Source organism: Xiphophorus maculatus, chromosome 3 (assembly GCF_002775205.1).
Source record: "Xiphophorus maculatus strain JP 163 A chromosome 3, X_maculatus-5.0-male, whole genome shotgun sequence".
Lineage (NCBI taxonomy): Eukaryota > Metazoa > Chordata > Actinopteri > Cyprinodontiformes > Poeciliidae > Xiphophorus > Xiphophorus maculatus.
The window spans coordinates 3,722,384-3,739,557 of record NC_036445.1 but is presented as its reverse complement, the minus strand read 5'-3'; the positions used below and the strand labels follow the sequence as shown (position 1 = coordinate 3,739,557).

General features: G+C 35.8%; 2 protein-coding genes across 2 annotated transcripts; both read left to right on the top strand.

Annotated features, from left to right (window-relative positions):
• The first annotated feature begins 338 nt into the window (after positions 1-338).
• LOC111608141 (transmembrane protease serine 6-like) lies at positions 339-10,831 on the top strand. Its single transcript, XM_023331219.1, has 11 exons — positions 339-525; positions 613-680; positions 879-1,382; positions 5,092-5,184; positions 6,080-6,214; positions 6,442-6,607; positions 7,265-7,443; positions 9,092-9,187; positions 9,510-9,652; positions 10,246-10,401; positions 10,601-10,831. The coding sequence occupies exons 3-11, from the start codon at positions 983-985 to the stop codon at positions 10,676-10,678; spliced, it is 1,446 nt and encodes a 481-aa protein (XP_023186987.1). The 5' UTR covers positions 339-525; positions 613-680; positions 879-982; the 3' UTR covers positions 10,679-10,831.
• An 813-nt stretch (positions 10,832-11,644) lies between these two features.
• On the top strand, positions 11,645-16,685 carry LOC102231791 (persulfide dioxygenase ETHE1, mitochondrial-like). The gene is made up of 7 exons (XM_005808562.2): positions 11,645-12,337; positions 12,961-13,105; positions 14,630-14,778; positions 14,986-15,115; positions 15,454-15,543; positions 16,053-16,169; positions 16,299-16,685. The coding sequence occupies exons 1-7, from the start codon at positions 12,131-12,133 to the stop codon at positions 16,343-16,345; spliced, it is 885 nt and encodes a 294-aa protein (XP_005808619.1). The 5' UTR covers positions 11,645-12,130; the 3' UTR covers positions 16,346-16,685.
• Positions 16,686-17,174: the final 489 nt, after the last annotated feature.

Here is a 17,174-nt window from a genome sequence, read left to right as displayed (position 1 = left end):
ACAAGATGATCAATCTGAGAGCTTTATAGTCTCACACAAGGAGATCAAATAAGTACCCTTGGGAAATCTCAGTACAAAAAGACCTACAGTTCCTGTACAACCATTCAAATTAATAAAGGGAGCTGAATTATTAGATACTGATCTCTCGGTTATGTGAAATTCAATTCTGTTTACGCGAGTCCAGCCTGCCCTTGTGAGTGACTCATTGTTTGAGGTGTACATTACCCTCTGTTATTCAACTCTGACCCAGGCTCACAATAATAGCCATGCATATTACATAGAGTGCCAATGACTACCCAGGTGCATATCTGTTACTGAGTCGGCTGCGGCAGGGAAGGCTGCAGCAGTCAGAGAAGAAAGATTATGGAAAGGCGGTAGGGGCAGAAGGGCATGACACAAAATGTGGATTAAGTGTTATCCAAAAAGGAAGACAGCAGCACAGGTGACAAACTGAAACATGTGCAAGTTGAAGATGATGAATCTGCAGCACTGGAGAATATATCTTTGGATTTAGGATGAACCACAGTAAGCAGGATCCTTCGGAGTCTTGTCGCTTATTCTCCACGGGTGATGAATTTCTTTTTCTCTTTGTGACACTGGTTGGTTTAATAGGTACAGAAAACACATGGATGGATAATTCTTTGAATACAAATGAAGCAGATGTGTGCATTTGAGTTCAGGTAAAAATCTTTTTGGACTGCTTTAAAAAATTCAATCAAAAGTAGATTTCTAGTGGGTTTTCGTGTGAAACTTTGGAGAACAGAATGAAACGATTTGTTCATTTAGCTCTGTCAGGATTTTTTTTAAGACTCATCTTATGTTTATATAACACAGAACTCAACTTTTGCACTAATATTTTCAATATTTTGCTCTTGCAGGTCTCTTTAAAGTTTAAGTCTTGTTCAAATCCACCAGTAATAAAACATCCTTCATTGATGTGAATGTCTTCCACCACCTGAGACCAAGCCTACTATTTACAATTATGGATTTGCATAATCAATCAGACAACATGAGTTCTTGCCATTCACCTCTGCAATGGACATCGACATCTTTTCAAAGTCCAGACAAGCATGAAATTTTGAGTATATCATCTCTGGTCCCTTCCACTGTCCTCACACTCATTCCCAGCAGTCACACCACAACTACTGGAAACCCATACTCTGAATTTCCATTTTTTACTAAAGAAAAAGAGGAGAGGAAACTTTCCAAAACATGTAGTTCTGAATTTTTAGAAGCTCGGGGTCAAGAAACCACAACCACGCCAATTTCTGATAACACTAATCCTGCAGAAGTTCAGCAGAGAAAGCCATCAGATGGACACATCCTGGAGGACAAATCCATACGTTTAATGTTGCCCAAAGAGGACCACAATGAAGAAACAGGTATTGTAACAGTTTAGATTAGATCTAGCTTTTGGATAGTAGTTCAAATACTAAGGCCATACACAAATAAACAAACTAACCATAACCCTAACCTGGTTGGGGCTGGTCTACGGCAAAAGTACCACTGGATTGTGGGCCCAGTGGTACTCACTGCAACAAAAATGGTTCAGAAATCTGTTCCAACAATATGAGTTTGTTTTGCAGAGATATAGTAAAGTCATGTCAATAAGAGGGTTAGCATGGGATAAAGTCTTAAGTGTTTTATTGCTGTTGAACTTCAAATGACCTTTCTGCTATCATGCACTGAAGGCTGAAAATAGTAAAAAATGAATCTATACTAAAAATAGTTAATCCTATTGCAGAGAATACAATCTGTGCACTCATGGATAAGGTATCTGTAGGAGATTTTAAATTATATTAATTATTAAACCAGTATTGTGACACTAAAATAATTATTGAACATTTAACAGGAAAATATTATTATGTTAAAAGAAGCACAAAACAGTCTACGTGTCCCTCAGAATTTAGATTTCATCTGTATTTAGTGGAAAGTGATCATTATACTTAAAAATGTAAAACTGACTAGAATTAAGAATCAATAAAATCAAGAATAAAATGTTATACTGATTAGCCAGTATACTTACCACTGATTAACCAAACAAATGAAACAAAATATGAACTTCAATGAAACTCTTACTCAGTTCCAGTTAAGAAAAACCTTTGCATAAGTCACTCAAAGAAACAACTTGACAACAATCCATGAAAGTCACAAAAAATACAAAACAGCCTCTGACCAAGGTGATGTTCACAAAAATTACAAAACCAAATATAATCAAGCAAAAATTTCCATCTAAGAAACCTACTAAACAGCATACTAAGTGAGTTTAAAGTTTTTTAACTCCTTTCCAAATTTGTCTGTGAGATTTGGAAAGTGAAGAAGAATTTTCTGTTATTTATTTACCTGTTATTTACAAAACTGTAGGTATATAGTACAGGATATAACCGTCATACTGTTGTCCTTGAGAAATATGCTTTCTGTCTATTTCATGGCTATGTATGAAAAAAATTTTAGTCAACTCAAAACTATGGAGAATTTTTTTTTTGAGGAAATTAAACTTGAATTAACTTCTAGAGTTCATCACCTCAATTGTTAAAACCTGACCTGTCAACAGGCTTTCATCAGAAACCTGAGAGATTTTATGCTCTACCAGTGCTCATCTGCCTCAGGTAGCTGTCACTCAAGCATATAACTGACATTAAGCTGTTTTCCCTATGACTGATTGTATGCAGCTCATGTTTTACTTGATATAAAAAAAATGTGCAGTGTGTTTGATGCGTATGTGTGTGTTGGTTCAGCCTTCGGATGAGCAAACTATTTCATCAGAGAACCTCAGGAAGCTTAATCCTAAATAGGGAACTGACCTGCTGTGTCATGTGATTTATGACATGACTTGCATCCATCTTGTCAAATTTAGATTTTTTCCAGTCTGGTGGTTGCAAATTATGACTTTTCTTTTAAAAAGCATGTGCCTTCTGCATTTTCTTTTGCATTTATCAAACTAAATCGCAAGGCTTTGTAAGAGTGAACGAGTTTGTCCTGGGGCACATGTGTTAATTCTATGTCTCATTCCAGCAGTCAGATTCGTTAAGAAATGCAAATCATTAAAATATGTTCTCCTACCAGTAGCTATTTTTAATGGAAACATTGCATACTGGAAATATTCAAACTTTAGTATCTACAAGAGAAATATTCAAGATTTAAAAGGGCACTTTGCATGGCCATGAAAACCATTTTGCCACCAAGTATTAATTGTGCTCTCTCTGGTTTTGTACAATAAATAAGCAATGAATGCTTTGAATATTTTGTGGCAAAAGGCAAACCTACACCAGACAAAACTAACCTTCACACTTTGGTTCAGCTGTATGAGAAGTGAGCAAAATGGGAAAAGCAATCCACCTGCAAAACAATGTATTCTATAGGCTTATTTAAGTTTTTGTTATTTACAATCAACAAAAAAAAAAAAAAAACTCTTGTCTCTCTCTTATTGACCTCATACATATACCATTCATGTACATTTGGAATTATGTCTCTGCAATACTTTTCCAATAAAAATGTTGCTCTAACACAACAACCAACCAAAAACTTTGCTTTTGCAGCAAACCAAAAAATAAAACAACTAAAAAATTTTGATTTCCAGGGGTTTTGTGACATTTCACCGAGCTAGTTAGAGGTCATTGAGTGTTTCCTTTTTTAATTCTTCCTCCTTACAAAAGCTGCTGTTAACCTGTCTCAGAGCCAGCAGCAGCTAGGAAGCAAAGTAAATTGTTCATCTCAGATGACAGCTTGTTTTGCTGAAAGAACATTGTACCTCATTGTCTACCTTACAATGGTTTATAAAAGCATTGCCTGTGATTCGTCTATGAGAGCTGATAGAGTGTAACACCAAGCTCTATAAAGATTCTTTGAACTAAATAAGAATTTACAGACAGAGCAAACTTTTATATGGTACAGTTTACATCAGTTTTGAAAATATAATGATAAAAATGTATTATTGCCATAATTTTCTAACTTTGCAATAAAATACATTAGAGCTTATTAGACTGTATAGGAGCCAAAAATAATACGAAAATCTGTTTTAAGTTCTTTCTAAATTAATTCAAAGATTAAGCACACTGCTATCAGGTTTGTAAAAGTATTAAAATCATTATCAATGCATTATCAATAGTTATATTTTATCCACATATAAGCACAAAATCATATAGATTTACCAGATTTAGTGTATTTGATCCAGCAGCTCATATTGCTATAGTTCAGGTTTCCTTTTATTGTTGCCATTATGGTAAATAATAGAAAAATAATAATATTTGATTGTTTTGATTGGAAAACACATCTATAAATAATAAGCCTGTCTCGTTTGAAAATATGCAGTGATGTTTTAAAATTGGTTGTGCAAACTCCTCTTTAGACAAAACCTCACACAGTATTCAGAGAACACAGACTTAGATTTGAGTATATTCAGAGATTCTAACAATCATTTAAAAAGTAATTGATGCAGTACTTGCAGTTGAATCAGGAGTTAGAACAAAATAACTTTTCAGATTATGAAGAAAGCTGCACAGTTCTATGGTACTCTTGCAATGACAGTAGGTCTCTACACAGAAAAACTAAATAGATTTTCACATTTTCTTTTTAAAAAAATTACAGCTGCAGCAGTTGAAAAAGTGAATAAGATGACATTGGAGGAGTAAAATTGTGAAGTAGAAGTAGAAGACCTGAATATTAAATTGAAGACTCTCTGACAGGTTACCAGAATGTCAGATGGCCTTGCATGCTTCTTTCTAGTAGGCAGCACTGCTAACCAGGCAGAGTGATGAAAGAGTCATGCAATAAGAAAATCTGTTTTCTTATTGTATGAAAACATATTCCGTAATAATAGTTATCAAATATTCATGAAATATAAAGTCTTGAAATATAACGTATCACAAATCTCATACACTCGGTCCTAATTTTATAAGTTGCAATCCAAGTGGACTTCATGCAACGTTTGATACAGAAGAAGGACCAGCAGGGCTAATCTGCAGCTCAAAAAGGATACTGAATAGACTACAAGAGTTAGTTCTTGCAGATTCTGGATTTGAATGTTAGTCATGTTTTCTCAAAAATAGATTATTTAACACCCCGAATTCTAATTTTTTTTGTTTGTTGTAGGTGGAAACCATCGTGCCTTTTCATCTCGTGAACTGCTTGTAATACTGGGAATCCCGCTGTGTATTAAGCTGGTCATCATTACTGCTCTCTTAGGTATGTGATGAAATCAACTTTATCTACATTTACATAATCTGTAAGATTGATACTTGAACCCATAAGTTATATGACAGATGACATATAGCTAATAACCATGTATTATTTTTCTCTAAGAAATAGAACTAGAACTAATCACACTGTCATGCCAAAAGAAATCTGGTTTTAACAAGTCAAACTGGTTTCAGGTTAGCTATCTCTTGCCTTCTCATACCTTGAATAATTAATTTCCAACCATTTGAGATGGTGTGACAGTGTCAGGACTCATTTAGCTCAAATTGCAAAAGAGCAGTTCAGGGAGGATGAGATGGCATTTTTCCATGTTGATTGGTCATCAGCCAGGAGCTGAAGCTGAAAGGAATGTTTGAATATACATTTACACCGCGGTCTGATTTTGATATAAAATGTCCAAATATGTGATTTCTTTTTTTACCTACAGGTGCATGTTCATAGATTATAATATTACTAAACAGTTTTACTATATTAAAACTTATATTTTAGTTATTAGCTATATGTGTTGTAAAGTTTAACAAAACATAAAATGAATGATTACAAGCATTTTTTTTTGTTAATTTAGATAATTGTGGCTTACAATTAATGAAAAATTTTATTTCTCAGAAAATGTGAATATTACATAAAACCAATGAAAAAAAAGAGATGTACATTTAATTCATATAATTCCTGCTATTAGTTACACCTAATTAGACTGCATTATTAATCAGTTTGTTTTATCATGAGAAAACTCAAACACAATGTAAGCATATAATTTACTTCAAAAAAATTCAACATAGGTTCATTCTCCAAACCATCCTCGCTACAGATAAAAGTCCTCACTGTCAGCATGAAGTAACTAATGCTGTCATCTCACTGCATTTCTTGTCTCTTTTTTTATCAGTCAAGTTCCTAGCATTCCCATCTGAGTCAAATGAATCACCTCCTCCTTGTGACACAGGAGGGAGCTGCAGTGTCTCAAGTCAACTACCTTTTCTGTCTAAGAACCCAGTCAACCAGACAGGAAACATCACTGCAGGTAAAGAAAATTACAGTCAGTGGGTTATAAATGCATGCAGAGCACTAAGTCTGTGCTTACCTGCCTTAGTCTGACTATATTTCTATCCCCTGTCTGGAAGTTATTGCTCTATGGCCTTTTTCTTTGTTGCAAACTATTTCATAACCTTTGTAGACAGGCAATTTTTAAAATGTATTTTTATTGCTACTCCATGTACATATATATATTTTTTCTCATCCCAAATATAGCTTGCCAGGTTATGGTCAATGGCGGCCAACGTATTGTGGGCGGGACCTTAGCGGCAGAGGGCAAGTGGGGTTGGCAAGTCAGCATGCACTGGAAGGGGAAGCACGTCTGCGGAGGCGCCATCATCTCCCCCCACTGGGTCATCACTGCAGCTCACTGCTTTGTTGAGTAAGAGGTAGACTTATGGGGAAAATGTACAGAAAACTGACAAAAGGTGCCATTCAGTCAGGCAGTCACTTTTAGTTAATCTGCTAGTGGAAGGTTGTTGGTCAATCTATGAGCATGTAACAAATAAAATTGAAGCAAAAGCACTCACACATTTTGAAACGAAGAGCTTGAAGTAGACAGATGGTGTTTTGTCTGCTAGTACTCTCCACACAACCCCTTTAATGTTTAATTGGGATTTTGAGCACTTACGGAAAATATTTTGAGCTCCACTTCAGACAAAAAGCTGCTCACTAAATTGTCTGTAGAGCTGAAGTGAAAATAAGATGTTAATCAAAAAATTAGTGACTAAGAAACATTTGATTGTAATAATGGAACTGATGTAATAACATTGAATTAATCAACATATAAATTCATATTACTTTTGTTTTAGTTCTAAAAACTTGCTGTCTGTAAAGTAAAACTGGTACTTGTACTTGTTTTAGTCCCTTTAAATGACACACAGTTCGAATCAGAATGTTGTCAAATAAAATCCTAAATCCTAGCCTAGTTTTGGACTTCAACTGCCTCAGCCTCAGAGCTTTTGAGAAATATATGGAGTCTATGTTGTTACCTGAGCTTGAAGTAAACCTGCAAACAGATTATTTCTCTTCTTTGCAGAAACAACATGTTTCAAGCAGCAGACTGGTTTGTGGTAGTGGGCACAGTGAGCATCGCACACAGCTCCATGGGGAAACGCCACGGAGCTCAGCTGATTCACTACCACCCTCAGTTTAACAAGAACAACAATGACTATGATGTGGGGCTGCTGCGCACCATCACTGACATGGACATGACTGGTAACAAAGAAATAGCTCCATCTACTGGCGGATTTGAAAACATCCTTAAAAACGATTAAATACACAGTGGATGTGTCTTATGACATTTTGTTTTATGAACTAGCGCTTAACTAACATATGGGAATTTAATTTATCAGCTGATGGTTAACAATTAATCATTTTAGAAATATAGTAATGGTAAATTAGCTTTGAGGACTCATGCATATTTTCCCATACCTTTTTCTTTGTTGGATTGATCATGAGGCTGTTGTTATGAAGTAGCTGTTCCAGTTAGAAGTTTACACACATTCCAACTGAATATCATATTAAATATTGGGGTTTTAATTATTTTTTTAGTCATTCTTTTTTAAATGGACTAACAATACAACAGAGTTTCTTCAGTAATTTTTAGAAACAAAAATTAATTCTACAATTAATTTAGTCTACTCTAAATTAATTATAGAATTTCCATTATCTATTCCAGGTTAAAATTACACATACATGCTCAAATATATAGATATACCCCTCATAAATATGTGTCTAAGTGACTTCAGCTATTGTTGATGATTTGCTCACAGTGCAGAAAAACCACACACAGTCATCAGTAAGGGCCTGTGGTAATTCTTGCTTTACATTTATTTTATTTTAAGATCCCACTTTTCAGTGTAATCCATCAACAGGGTGTGTTTGCTCAGGTAGACACATAAAGCACAGATTTTTAAACCCAATTGTATTTGACTGCGTAGTTGTGAAGTGTAGACTTTGGAGGTAGTCTTCTATATATATGGCAAAGCACCAATGAAATGGCAGCAAAATGGGCCCTCAGCATGATAGTTTTACCACCGTGTTTGGTAGTTGGTGCAGTGTTTATAAGTTTGAAATAATCAACTCCTTCAAACATGCTTCTAGTCATTATGGCATAATTACTTTATCTTTGTCCCCTCTGACCATAAAATGTTTCCTCATAACGAATTTGTATTTTCCACAAAGGAAGCTATGAGTATATTTTGGAGCACTGGCTTTGTCCTTGGTAAACAACTGGTCAGGCCATTAAAATTCTGCATTTGTTTCACTGAAGCCCACAAACCATTTTATCTGGATCAGGTAGTTGAACTGTGAACATAGCTGAGTGTTCCAGTTGAGAAATGGTCCCAAATACATCTTGTAAATACATGTGAAAGCTAATATTAGGCTTCTGGAATACCCTCAACATCAATCCTAAAAAAAATCTCCAATCAAAGTTTAAACAGATTCTGGTTCAAGAAGCCAAATAGTATAAATGAACTCTGACATTTCTACCAAGAAAGGTAGTCAAACATCCAGTCAAATAAATAAATAAATAACATTAGCAGCTTCTGCGTTATCACTTCACCCATGAAATATGGGGGAAAGGAGCATTTTTTTTAATTAAGAATTGTATTGGTATTTGTGTATGAATTTAAAACTTGTTGTAAAATTTTTATGTATTAACCTTGACAAAAATATAATAACAAACAAGAAGCTGATTAAGAAAACAATAGAAAAAGCTTGTTTTTGAAAAGTGACAGTGTTTCATGTGACAAAAAAATGTTTTGTGATCTTTACACCTAAGTGATTTTTATGATTTTACTGCTTAGATTGTACCTATAATAAAATGTTGCAATCTGATAGTTGGTGCCTCTTTTTATAGGTGGGGTGCGGCCAGTGTGTTTACCGACACCGAAAGAGTCTTTTCCTCCTGGAGCACCCTGCTGGATCACAGGCTGGGGATTTTCCCAAGAAGGAGGTGAATTAAAACAAATAAATGTTCCCCAAGAGTCTGATATCCATTAGGCTAAACCAAATTGTTTTAAAAGTAAAACACTAATAAAATTCTGTCAGCTATATTTAGACTTAGACTTAGACTTAGACTTGTACTTTATTGATCCTTTGGGAAGATCCTTTCGTTACCCACTGGTGATGAAGTACACCAAAAAGTGAAAACGTCCTTAAACTATATTGTTCAGCTTACTAAATTTTGTTTAAAATAATCTCTAAGTAATTTTAAATAACCCATAAGGGAGTTGTTTCTTAAATGTTCTTTGTTTGTGTTATTACTAATGTTTCAGGGTTTGTGTCAGAAAATCTACAGGAGGCTCAGGTGAATGTGATAGCTCAGTCCGTCTGCTCCAGCTTGGCCATCTATGGGGCCTTCATTACTCCACGGATGATTTGTGCTGGGAGCCTTTCAGGGGGCGTCGACTCTTGCCAGGTATACCCCAAGTGACATAATTCACTCTCAGTCAGTGCTTATATAGCACCAATTCACAACAAATGCATCTCAAATGCACTTTACAAAGCAAACTGATTCGATTTAAATACAGATATATATGATAAATAAAATTCAATCATTTAAAGGGATTACAATTTTATTTGATCCCAATTATAAGTGCAGTTAAATTCAGTTTATTGTGCCAACTTGTAAAAACGTTTGGTGTCTAAGGAAACACAGCAAAGTGTATTGGGTCAGTAACGTTGCAGCAATCCTTCCTACTGAATGAGGATGTGGCAACACGACAGCTGCTTGCATCAAGTCATTAACTTTGCAGCAGTCCCTCAAAGCGAGCATTCACATGGTGACAATGGAAAGGAAATACTCCCTTTCAACAAGAAAGAAACCTTCAGCAGAACAAAACTCAGAGTGAGTGGACATCTGCTGTCACTGACAGGGGACTTGAGAAAACAAAGCAGACACATCAAAATTACACACGCAATTACACACAAGCCTTTTCAGAAATTTCTTCTCAAAGCCTAACAAGGACTCTGAAGAATCACCAGGTCAGACTTGTTTGCTATTCTTTTAAGGGAGACAGTGGGGGACCACTGGTGTGTGAGACACCTAATGGGGACTGGAGACTGGCAGGGGTGGTGAGTTGGGGAGAAGGCTGTGCCCGGCCTAACAAACCAGGCGTCTACAGCAGAGTAACTCACCTGCTCCAGTGGGTTGAAGGAGTCACAGAGGTAAATACCATACTGTCTAAAACCAGGTTGTCCTTTTCAGTCTTGAATATATTAAAGTTAATGCTTAGGTTTTAAGTATTAAAGAAAAGTAAATGATTCAGTTTGTAGACATGGACTCAACAAGCTGGGGTAGGTAATTATTTTTTTCTTCAGATTAAAATGTGATGTTGAATCTACTCTGTTTGCACTTTGATTGCAGATTAAATCAGAAATATTGAAGGACACCACAGCAGATCCAGAGGAGACCTTGCCAGCAACCATTTCCTTTCTGAGATAACTGACAATAAAGATTAACACATTATAGACCTGCCTCTCATGTCTTTGGTGTTATCATTGAACATAGAGGTTATTAGGCTGATAATAATGCTAACAGATAATAATACTTTATTGAGGACTTATCAGAGTGGCAACAAAATGCAAAGAAAACTATCAAGTACTCTTCTGTAATGTCTGGCATGTTTTAGCTGCGGAAAACAGTAGAACATAAAATGTTAATTATAATTACAGTAATAGTAAAACCAATTACATAAATTCAGACCCCACATCAGTTTTTTTATAAGGCATTAAATGCCAAAGGGTATATAATCTCCATTCAGTATTCAGTCAGCTATTCTAAATAACTTAGTTTAATAAAAATACCAATTTGATGGACAATGTGACGTGATGTGTTACCTTGTGATCGAGGCTTCCCTAAAATATTAAACATTGCTTTCGAATCCTTGGTCTTTCCATTCTCTTTCTTTCTCTGTATTTTCTACAGTTTATCAAATGTTCCACTCCTTTTTCTCCTACATGAGAACAAACCCTGATGTATGTTTTCCTATAATATTTAGACCACTTTTTATACGTGTACGCCTAATCCTCAACCTATTTATCCACATTTCCTCTTGCCTCTTCATTATATTGTTCCTTCTTACATAATTGTATTATTATCTTTTTGTATTTGATATGCCTTCCTCTCTCCTCGTGATAACTTCCTGAAGGCGGAGTTTCATAAAGAGTAGAAACGTTTAAAGAGACCCTATTGTTAAAATACTAAATCAAAACTCTTTCAAGTCATATTTGATATCACTTTTATAGCAACTGACGGCAACATAGTTACTTGATTGTGTTATAAAACGGAACTATATTTCTGGAAAATACATGATACTGCCTCTTTAAAACTTTAAAACATAGTAAGGTGATTGCTATCCAATAAAAATTCCCCAAACGAGTTTGGAAATAACTGTTCGTGTGCGTGCATGCTTGCGTATTTATTATGAGTGAGTATGCACATTCATCACAACAACGTAAGGTTTGGTTTCGGTATGGAGCCGTATGCTACATTTGTCACGTAGTCCATAGTTATGTTGTCTGCGTGCCCCGTGAACGCGCCTGGGAACAGTTTGCGCGCGACAGCTGACATTTTTTTGACCTAGTTTCGTGACACCGGTTGTGAGGGTTGGCCGATCAAAGCGGAAAACCTGGATTTTGTTGCTATGTAGTCTTAATTCTGGGTATAGTGGTAGGCAAAGCTCCTGTAAAGACGGAATGAAACAGTAGCGAGTAATAGCTTCGCTTCCAAACGGGACTGAGCTCAGGGTTTGTTTGTGTTTTTAATCTGTTTGTATCTGCCGCGGTCTTAAGGACAACCTCAAAATCTTACGGTTACCAGCTTCTGGTTCTTCGGTGCTGGATAGCTGGTGGCTATCCAGTCAAACCTAGCTGCTAGTTCAGACAGAAAACGACAATGTGCTCTGTATTAACCAGAGTAAGACCGATCCATCGGGCTGTAGCTCTGTCGCTTCGTCTCGGAGCCAACACCGAGGGCTCGAGTTATGCGGCAACCCAAAGCAGGCGCCTCTCTCCCGGCAAGAATTCTGTCGTAGACCTGCAGAGGAATGCCAGGTTCTACTGCTCCAGGATAGCGAAGACAGAAGGACTGCTCGTCAGACAAGTAGGTCCACGTTATATGAACTTATGCCTGGGTTAATTATTCAATTATGTCAAAGGGATCGAGTCATGAGAATGTTTAACCTTCATTCTTGATGTAAGATAACAGGAAGCATGAAGGGTTAGCATCTAGCATGATGTAGAGATTAATCTTTAGTAGTCTAGTATTTTTGGTGGTTTGTTAAAACCCAGTCAAGCTAGACTGAAGTTGACAGATGCAGTATGTCTGCATCAGGATGACTTTGCAGTTTGTGTTATGCTTTACAGCTAAGTAGACTTTATTTTTACAATTCCATAATGCAGTATCTATATTTATTGGCAACTTTTTGTTGCTTTTTCTCAATGACAGTTTATATGTTTGCATTTCAAGTTTATTCAACATATTTTTCGCCATTCTCCCAAATAAGGAGATACTTACATCAAAATAGTAACACTGATCATGCAAAAAAAAAAAAAATCATGCCCACACACTGCATTCTCGTTACAATCTGCTTTCTCTTCTCCTTTGTCTTCACCACACTCACCAACATTATCTGAGGAAGATGTGCAGGACGTGAAGTACGTGACCTTTATTGTCTGTTGGCAATTATTGTAGAGTAACACCTGTCACATGTTTTTCCTGTTTAGCTGTTTGAGGTGGAGAGCAGCACCTACACCTACCTGCTGGCAGACACGAACACCAGAGAGGCCATTATCATCGATCCTGTGCTGGAGACAATTGACAGAGACTTAAACCTGGTAGAGGAACTGGGGCTAAAGCTGTTACTAGCAGGTATCTGTGTGTGTTTTTGTGGCTGAGCTACAAAATACTGTTACTTTCCATGAGTTTAGACTTGTTTTAAAAATCTGTGTTCTGGTCTTCCTAACTGGCTATGTCAGTGTAAGCATTGTAAAGTTTTTAAATATGCTTATTTAAGACACTTACAATTGCATCCCATTGATAAAAACAATTACTTTGATTCAGTTTAAATAGAAACAAGAGAACATATTAATAATTTAAAATATTTTAAACACGGTCAGTTGTCCACTACAGCATGTAAAAATCTTTTACTTTCAGTAAATGAGCAGAAGCTTCAATTTAAAATGTTTAGATGAAAATCATGTGGTCACACTGTTATCCCCTACAGTCAATTCAAAATATGATCAAAATGCCCATTTACCTGTTACCCCATTTCCTAGTCCCTGTCACACTATTTTTGAACCAGCATACTTAAGCCATGGCAAATGAGCTTATTTATCAATGTAGTCAAGCATTTTCATGAATTATGGAGGTAAATAATCATAAAAAAGTTTCAGTGTCAAATAAAAGTTTATATTAATAATTAATTATTTCCTGAAAACCAACATTACAACTTATTTATATTGTTTTTTTTTTCTGGTTAACAAATACCATAGCCCTTTTAGGAGTTAATACAATTTTCCTGATAAGTGATCCCAATGTGGAGTTTTAAAACAAAAGACAGATTACTAAACCTGATCAAACCATAAATCGCTCCCACAGAACTCCTGCCGGTAGGTGTTATGTGTTGTGGTTACATGGGCATGTGTCTGTATGAGATTGCTATGGTTTGATAATCTTGAACAAGGCTAGCAACTTTTCACTTTATTTACACAACTATTTGCAAAAAATCTAAACAAATAATACAATGGGATCACTATTATTACAAGAAAAGCAATACTTATTCATTCTTCTGCTAAACTAATATATTACTGTTCTCTATAACATTTACTTATATTGATCTTCATGTATAGACAAAGCAAAAAATATAGACAGAAGACCTGCTAAATTTAGTAATAGTTTTGAAGTGCTTATTCTGCAGAATATTATACACTTTTACTTGTCTCCTCTTTAAAGAGTAATAAAGGTATAACAATCTGATATTAGCTGGGTAATCAGTTGAGGAACTTATTTGGGCAATTATCCTAAAGCCCACTGCTTAGCAGCTATGCCACTCGTAGCGGGCTGACCACAGTTTTAAAACAGCCTTATCTTGATAAGAGAGCTGGGTGGTGATCCCTTATGCCCTCTGTCATAACCACATTTCTGCATGGTAGACTAACAATATAAATGCACGTTATTTTCAATCCTCTGTCAACAAAGCAGGTAGTAAACGTCCTCTTGGTGGGTATGGCTTGAAGCATAGTTGACTCTAAACACCCAGTGGCAGACAACTTCTTTTCCGTACCCGAAAAAGTCTAGTACAAAATGACCTGAAACAGATGCAAAGGGCAGAATGACTTTCACCCATACATTTCTATATGGTAACCTGTATTTTATTCCCTTTTTTTCTGATAGTGAATACCCACTGCCATGCAGACCACATAACCAGCTCAGGGTTGATGAAAAAAAGAATTGCAGGACTGAAGAGTGCCATCTCTAAATTCAGCGGTGCCTCTGCAGATATCCTGCTGTCAGAGGGCGACAAAATCTGCTTTGGAAAACATGTAATAAAGCTAAAAAACTTTTTCATAACTGTTTTATCTCGGTGTAGTTGAGAGATCAGGTGTAAAAATGTGCTTGTCAGCTTTACATTTAATTTTTTTTTTTTATTTGTAATTCACGCACTGTAAAATTAGGAACATTTCAGTTGAAATTGCCAAATAAAAAAACGATCTGACATGCTTTGAGCTGACTGTTGTTTCCTTCTGTAGTACCTGACTGTAAGAGAAACACCGGGACATACGGATGGGTGCACAACCTTAGTGTCATCAGATGAAAGCATGGCTTTTACTGGGGATGCTCTGCTTATCCGAGGCTGTGGCAGAACAGACTTCCAGCAAGGTAGGCATATGTCATGACTTGTATGTTTTTAGTGGATCTATCATTACATAAATAGTTTCCCAATTCTAGTCCTCGGGGCACAACGCCCTCCATTTCTGAAATTCATTCATTCACTAAACCACCTGAATGATGGGAATGAGTTGCCTCATTGGCTTGTGTAGAAAAAGCCTTTTAATGAACTGTTGAAGTATGGATTCAGAATCTGTCTTGGTGGAATTATTGTAATGTTGTTTTTAAGCTATTATGTAAACTTCAGCATGGAATATTTTGAAATGCTCTCATTGTTTACACTCCTGAAGTATCCTAAATCTTCTGAAATTGTCACATCTCTACTACAGGCTGCGCAAAATGCCTTTACGATTCAATCCACGACAAGATCTTCACGCTGCCTGATGACTGCCTCGTCTACCCAGCACATGACTATTTAGGTTAGTTATAAACACATATACATAATGTTTGAAATCATATCTAATTAAAAATAATGTCACATAATTTACAAGACAGTTTTTATAGTATTGTTTTACAAATGTATTAAATAGAGTAATAAACAAATTGGGATATAATAAATAAAAATTGAGAGATGTATCCAAGCATATTATTGGAATGTTGAGTGGAAGGAAAATCTGTGGTAGAAATAAGTTCCCAACAGTTAGTTTTGGAAAACTGAATTTAGAGCCTTTCTTCATTAGTTGTAAATCATTAGTCAATACCAAGAGTAAAACAGGGCTTAAAGTATATTAGTGTATATAATGAATCTCCTGTACATAATATTTGGTTTACACTTTTGCATTGAATTACTGAATTAACTTTTGAGATGTAGTCTACTTTACTGAAATGTACCACTATGTTGTAGTTAATCAGTGGGGTTCTAAGCTAAAACTATACCATAAACATGTACCTACATGTAATACTGACTGGATGTGTTTTTGTGAATCAGGTCAGACTGTTTCCACGGTTGGTGAAGAACGCAAGTATAACCCTCGTCTCATAAAGTCGAAGGACGAGTTTGTGGAGCTCATGAACAGCTTGAATCTCCCAAAGCCAGATAAAATAGGTATCAAATCAGTTTTGTTTCACAGTTCAGCTGTAACCTGTGTTAATTTGTGGGTTCCAATGTGCCAATTCAATGGGAAAACTGCGACACTACAAATCCTTAATCATTTCTCTTTTCTTTCTTTCGCAGATATTTCAGTGCCTGCTAACCTCGTTTGTGGACTCCATGGACTCTGAATGTTTTGAAGAAAACAAGAAGAAAATAACAAAATCAGTGACATAGCTACGGAATGATTCACACAAAAATTTGTTTCAGGAAAACCGACCCCAACAGCTTACCATAAATAACTTTTATTGTTCTTTGTACGTTACGTATTTGAAAATCTGCTATCATTTGGAGTGTAGCTACTGATCTAACTATAACTGTGCTTTAAATAAAAAAGGAACAAAATCTAATTTGATAGTAAAAAATATTGTAACAATACGGAGCCCTCCAGGAGACATGGGGAATTTTTTTTCTTTTACGTTACCTCGCAAAACTTTTGCGTTCCCTCGCAATATTGTACTGATCAGTTCATGCGGCATAATCAAATACTGTAAGCCTTTCTTACGGTGGCCGCCGTACTTTCTGTTTTAATATAAGGTTATGTAAGGTTTTTTCATGAATGTTAATATCTCGTTATGAAATATCTTAAGTTTTATATCTTTTTCTATAGGATAGGAAGGCACCAAAAACCGATGATATAAACAGAAACTTTCCGTAAGTAGGAAAGAAATAAAAATACATCCTAATTTTGACTATTTCTGAGTTATTATCGCGGGGTAATGCGTCATCTGACAGTTTTGATTGTGTCTCTGTTGTGCTGGTTGTCTGAATGGTTTAAAGGGCCGTTTTCATGTTCAGTTCCATCTCACCCTCAACATACATAAACATGCAGTGAATAAATCGATTTTCAATCAGTTTTTTGCACCAAAGACTTAATAATAACAAACACAATTTATTATTATTAAACACAGCAAACTAATGGTGGTAGAGGGCCTCACTAGGTTTACTTGGGGAATCTGA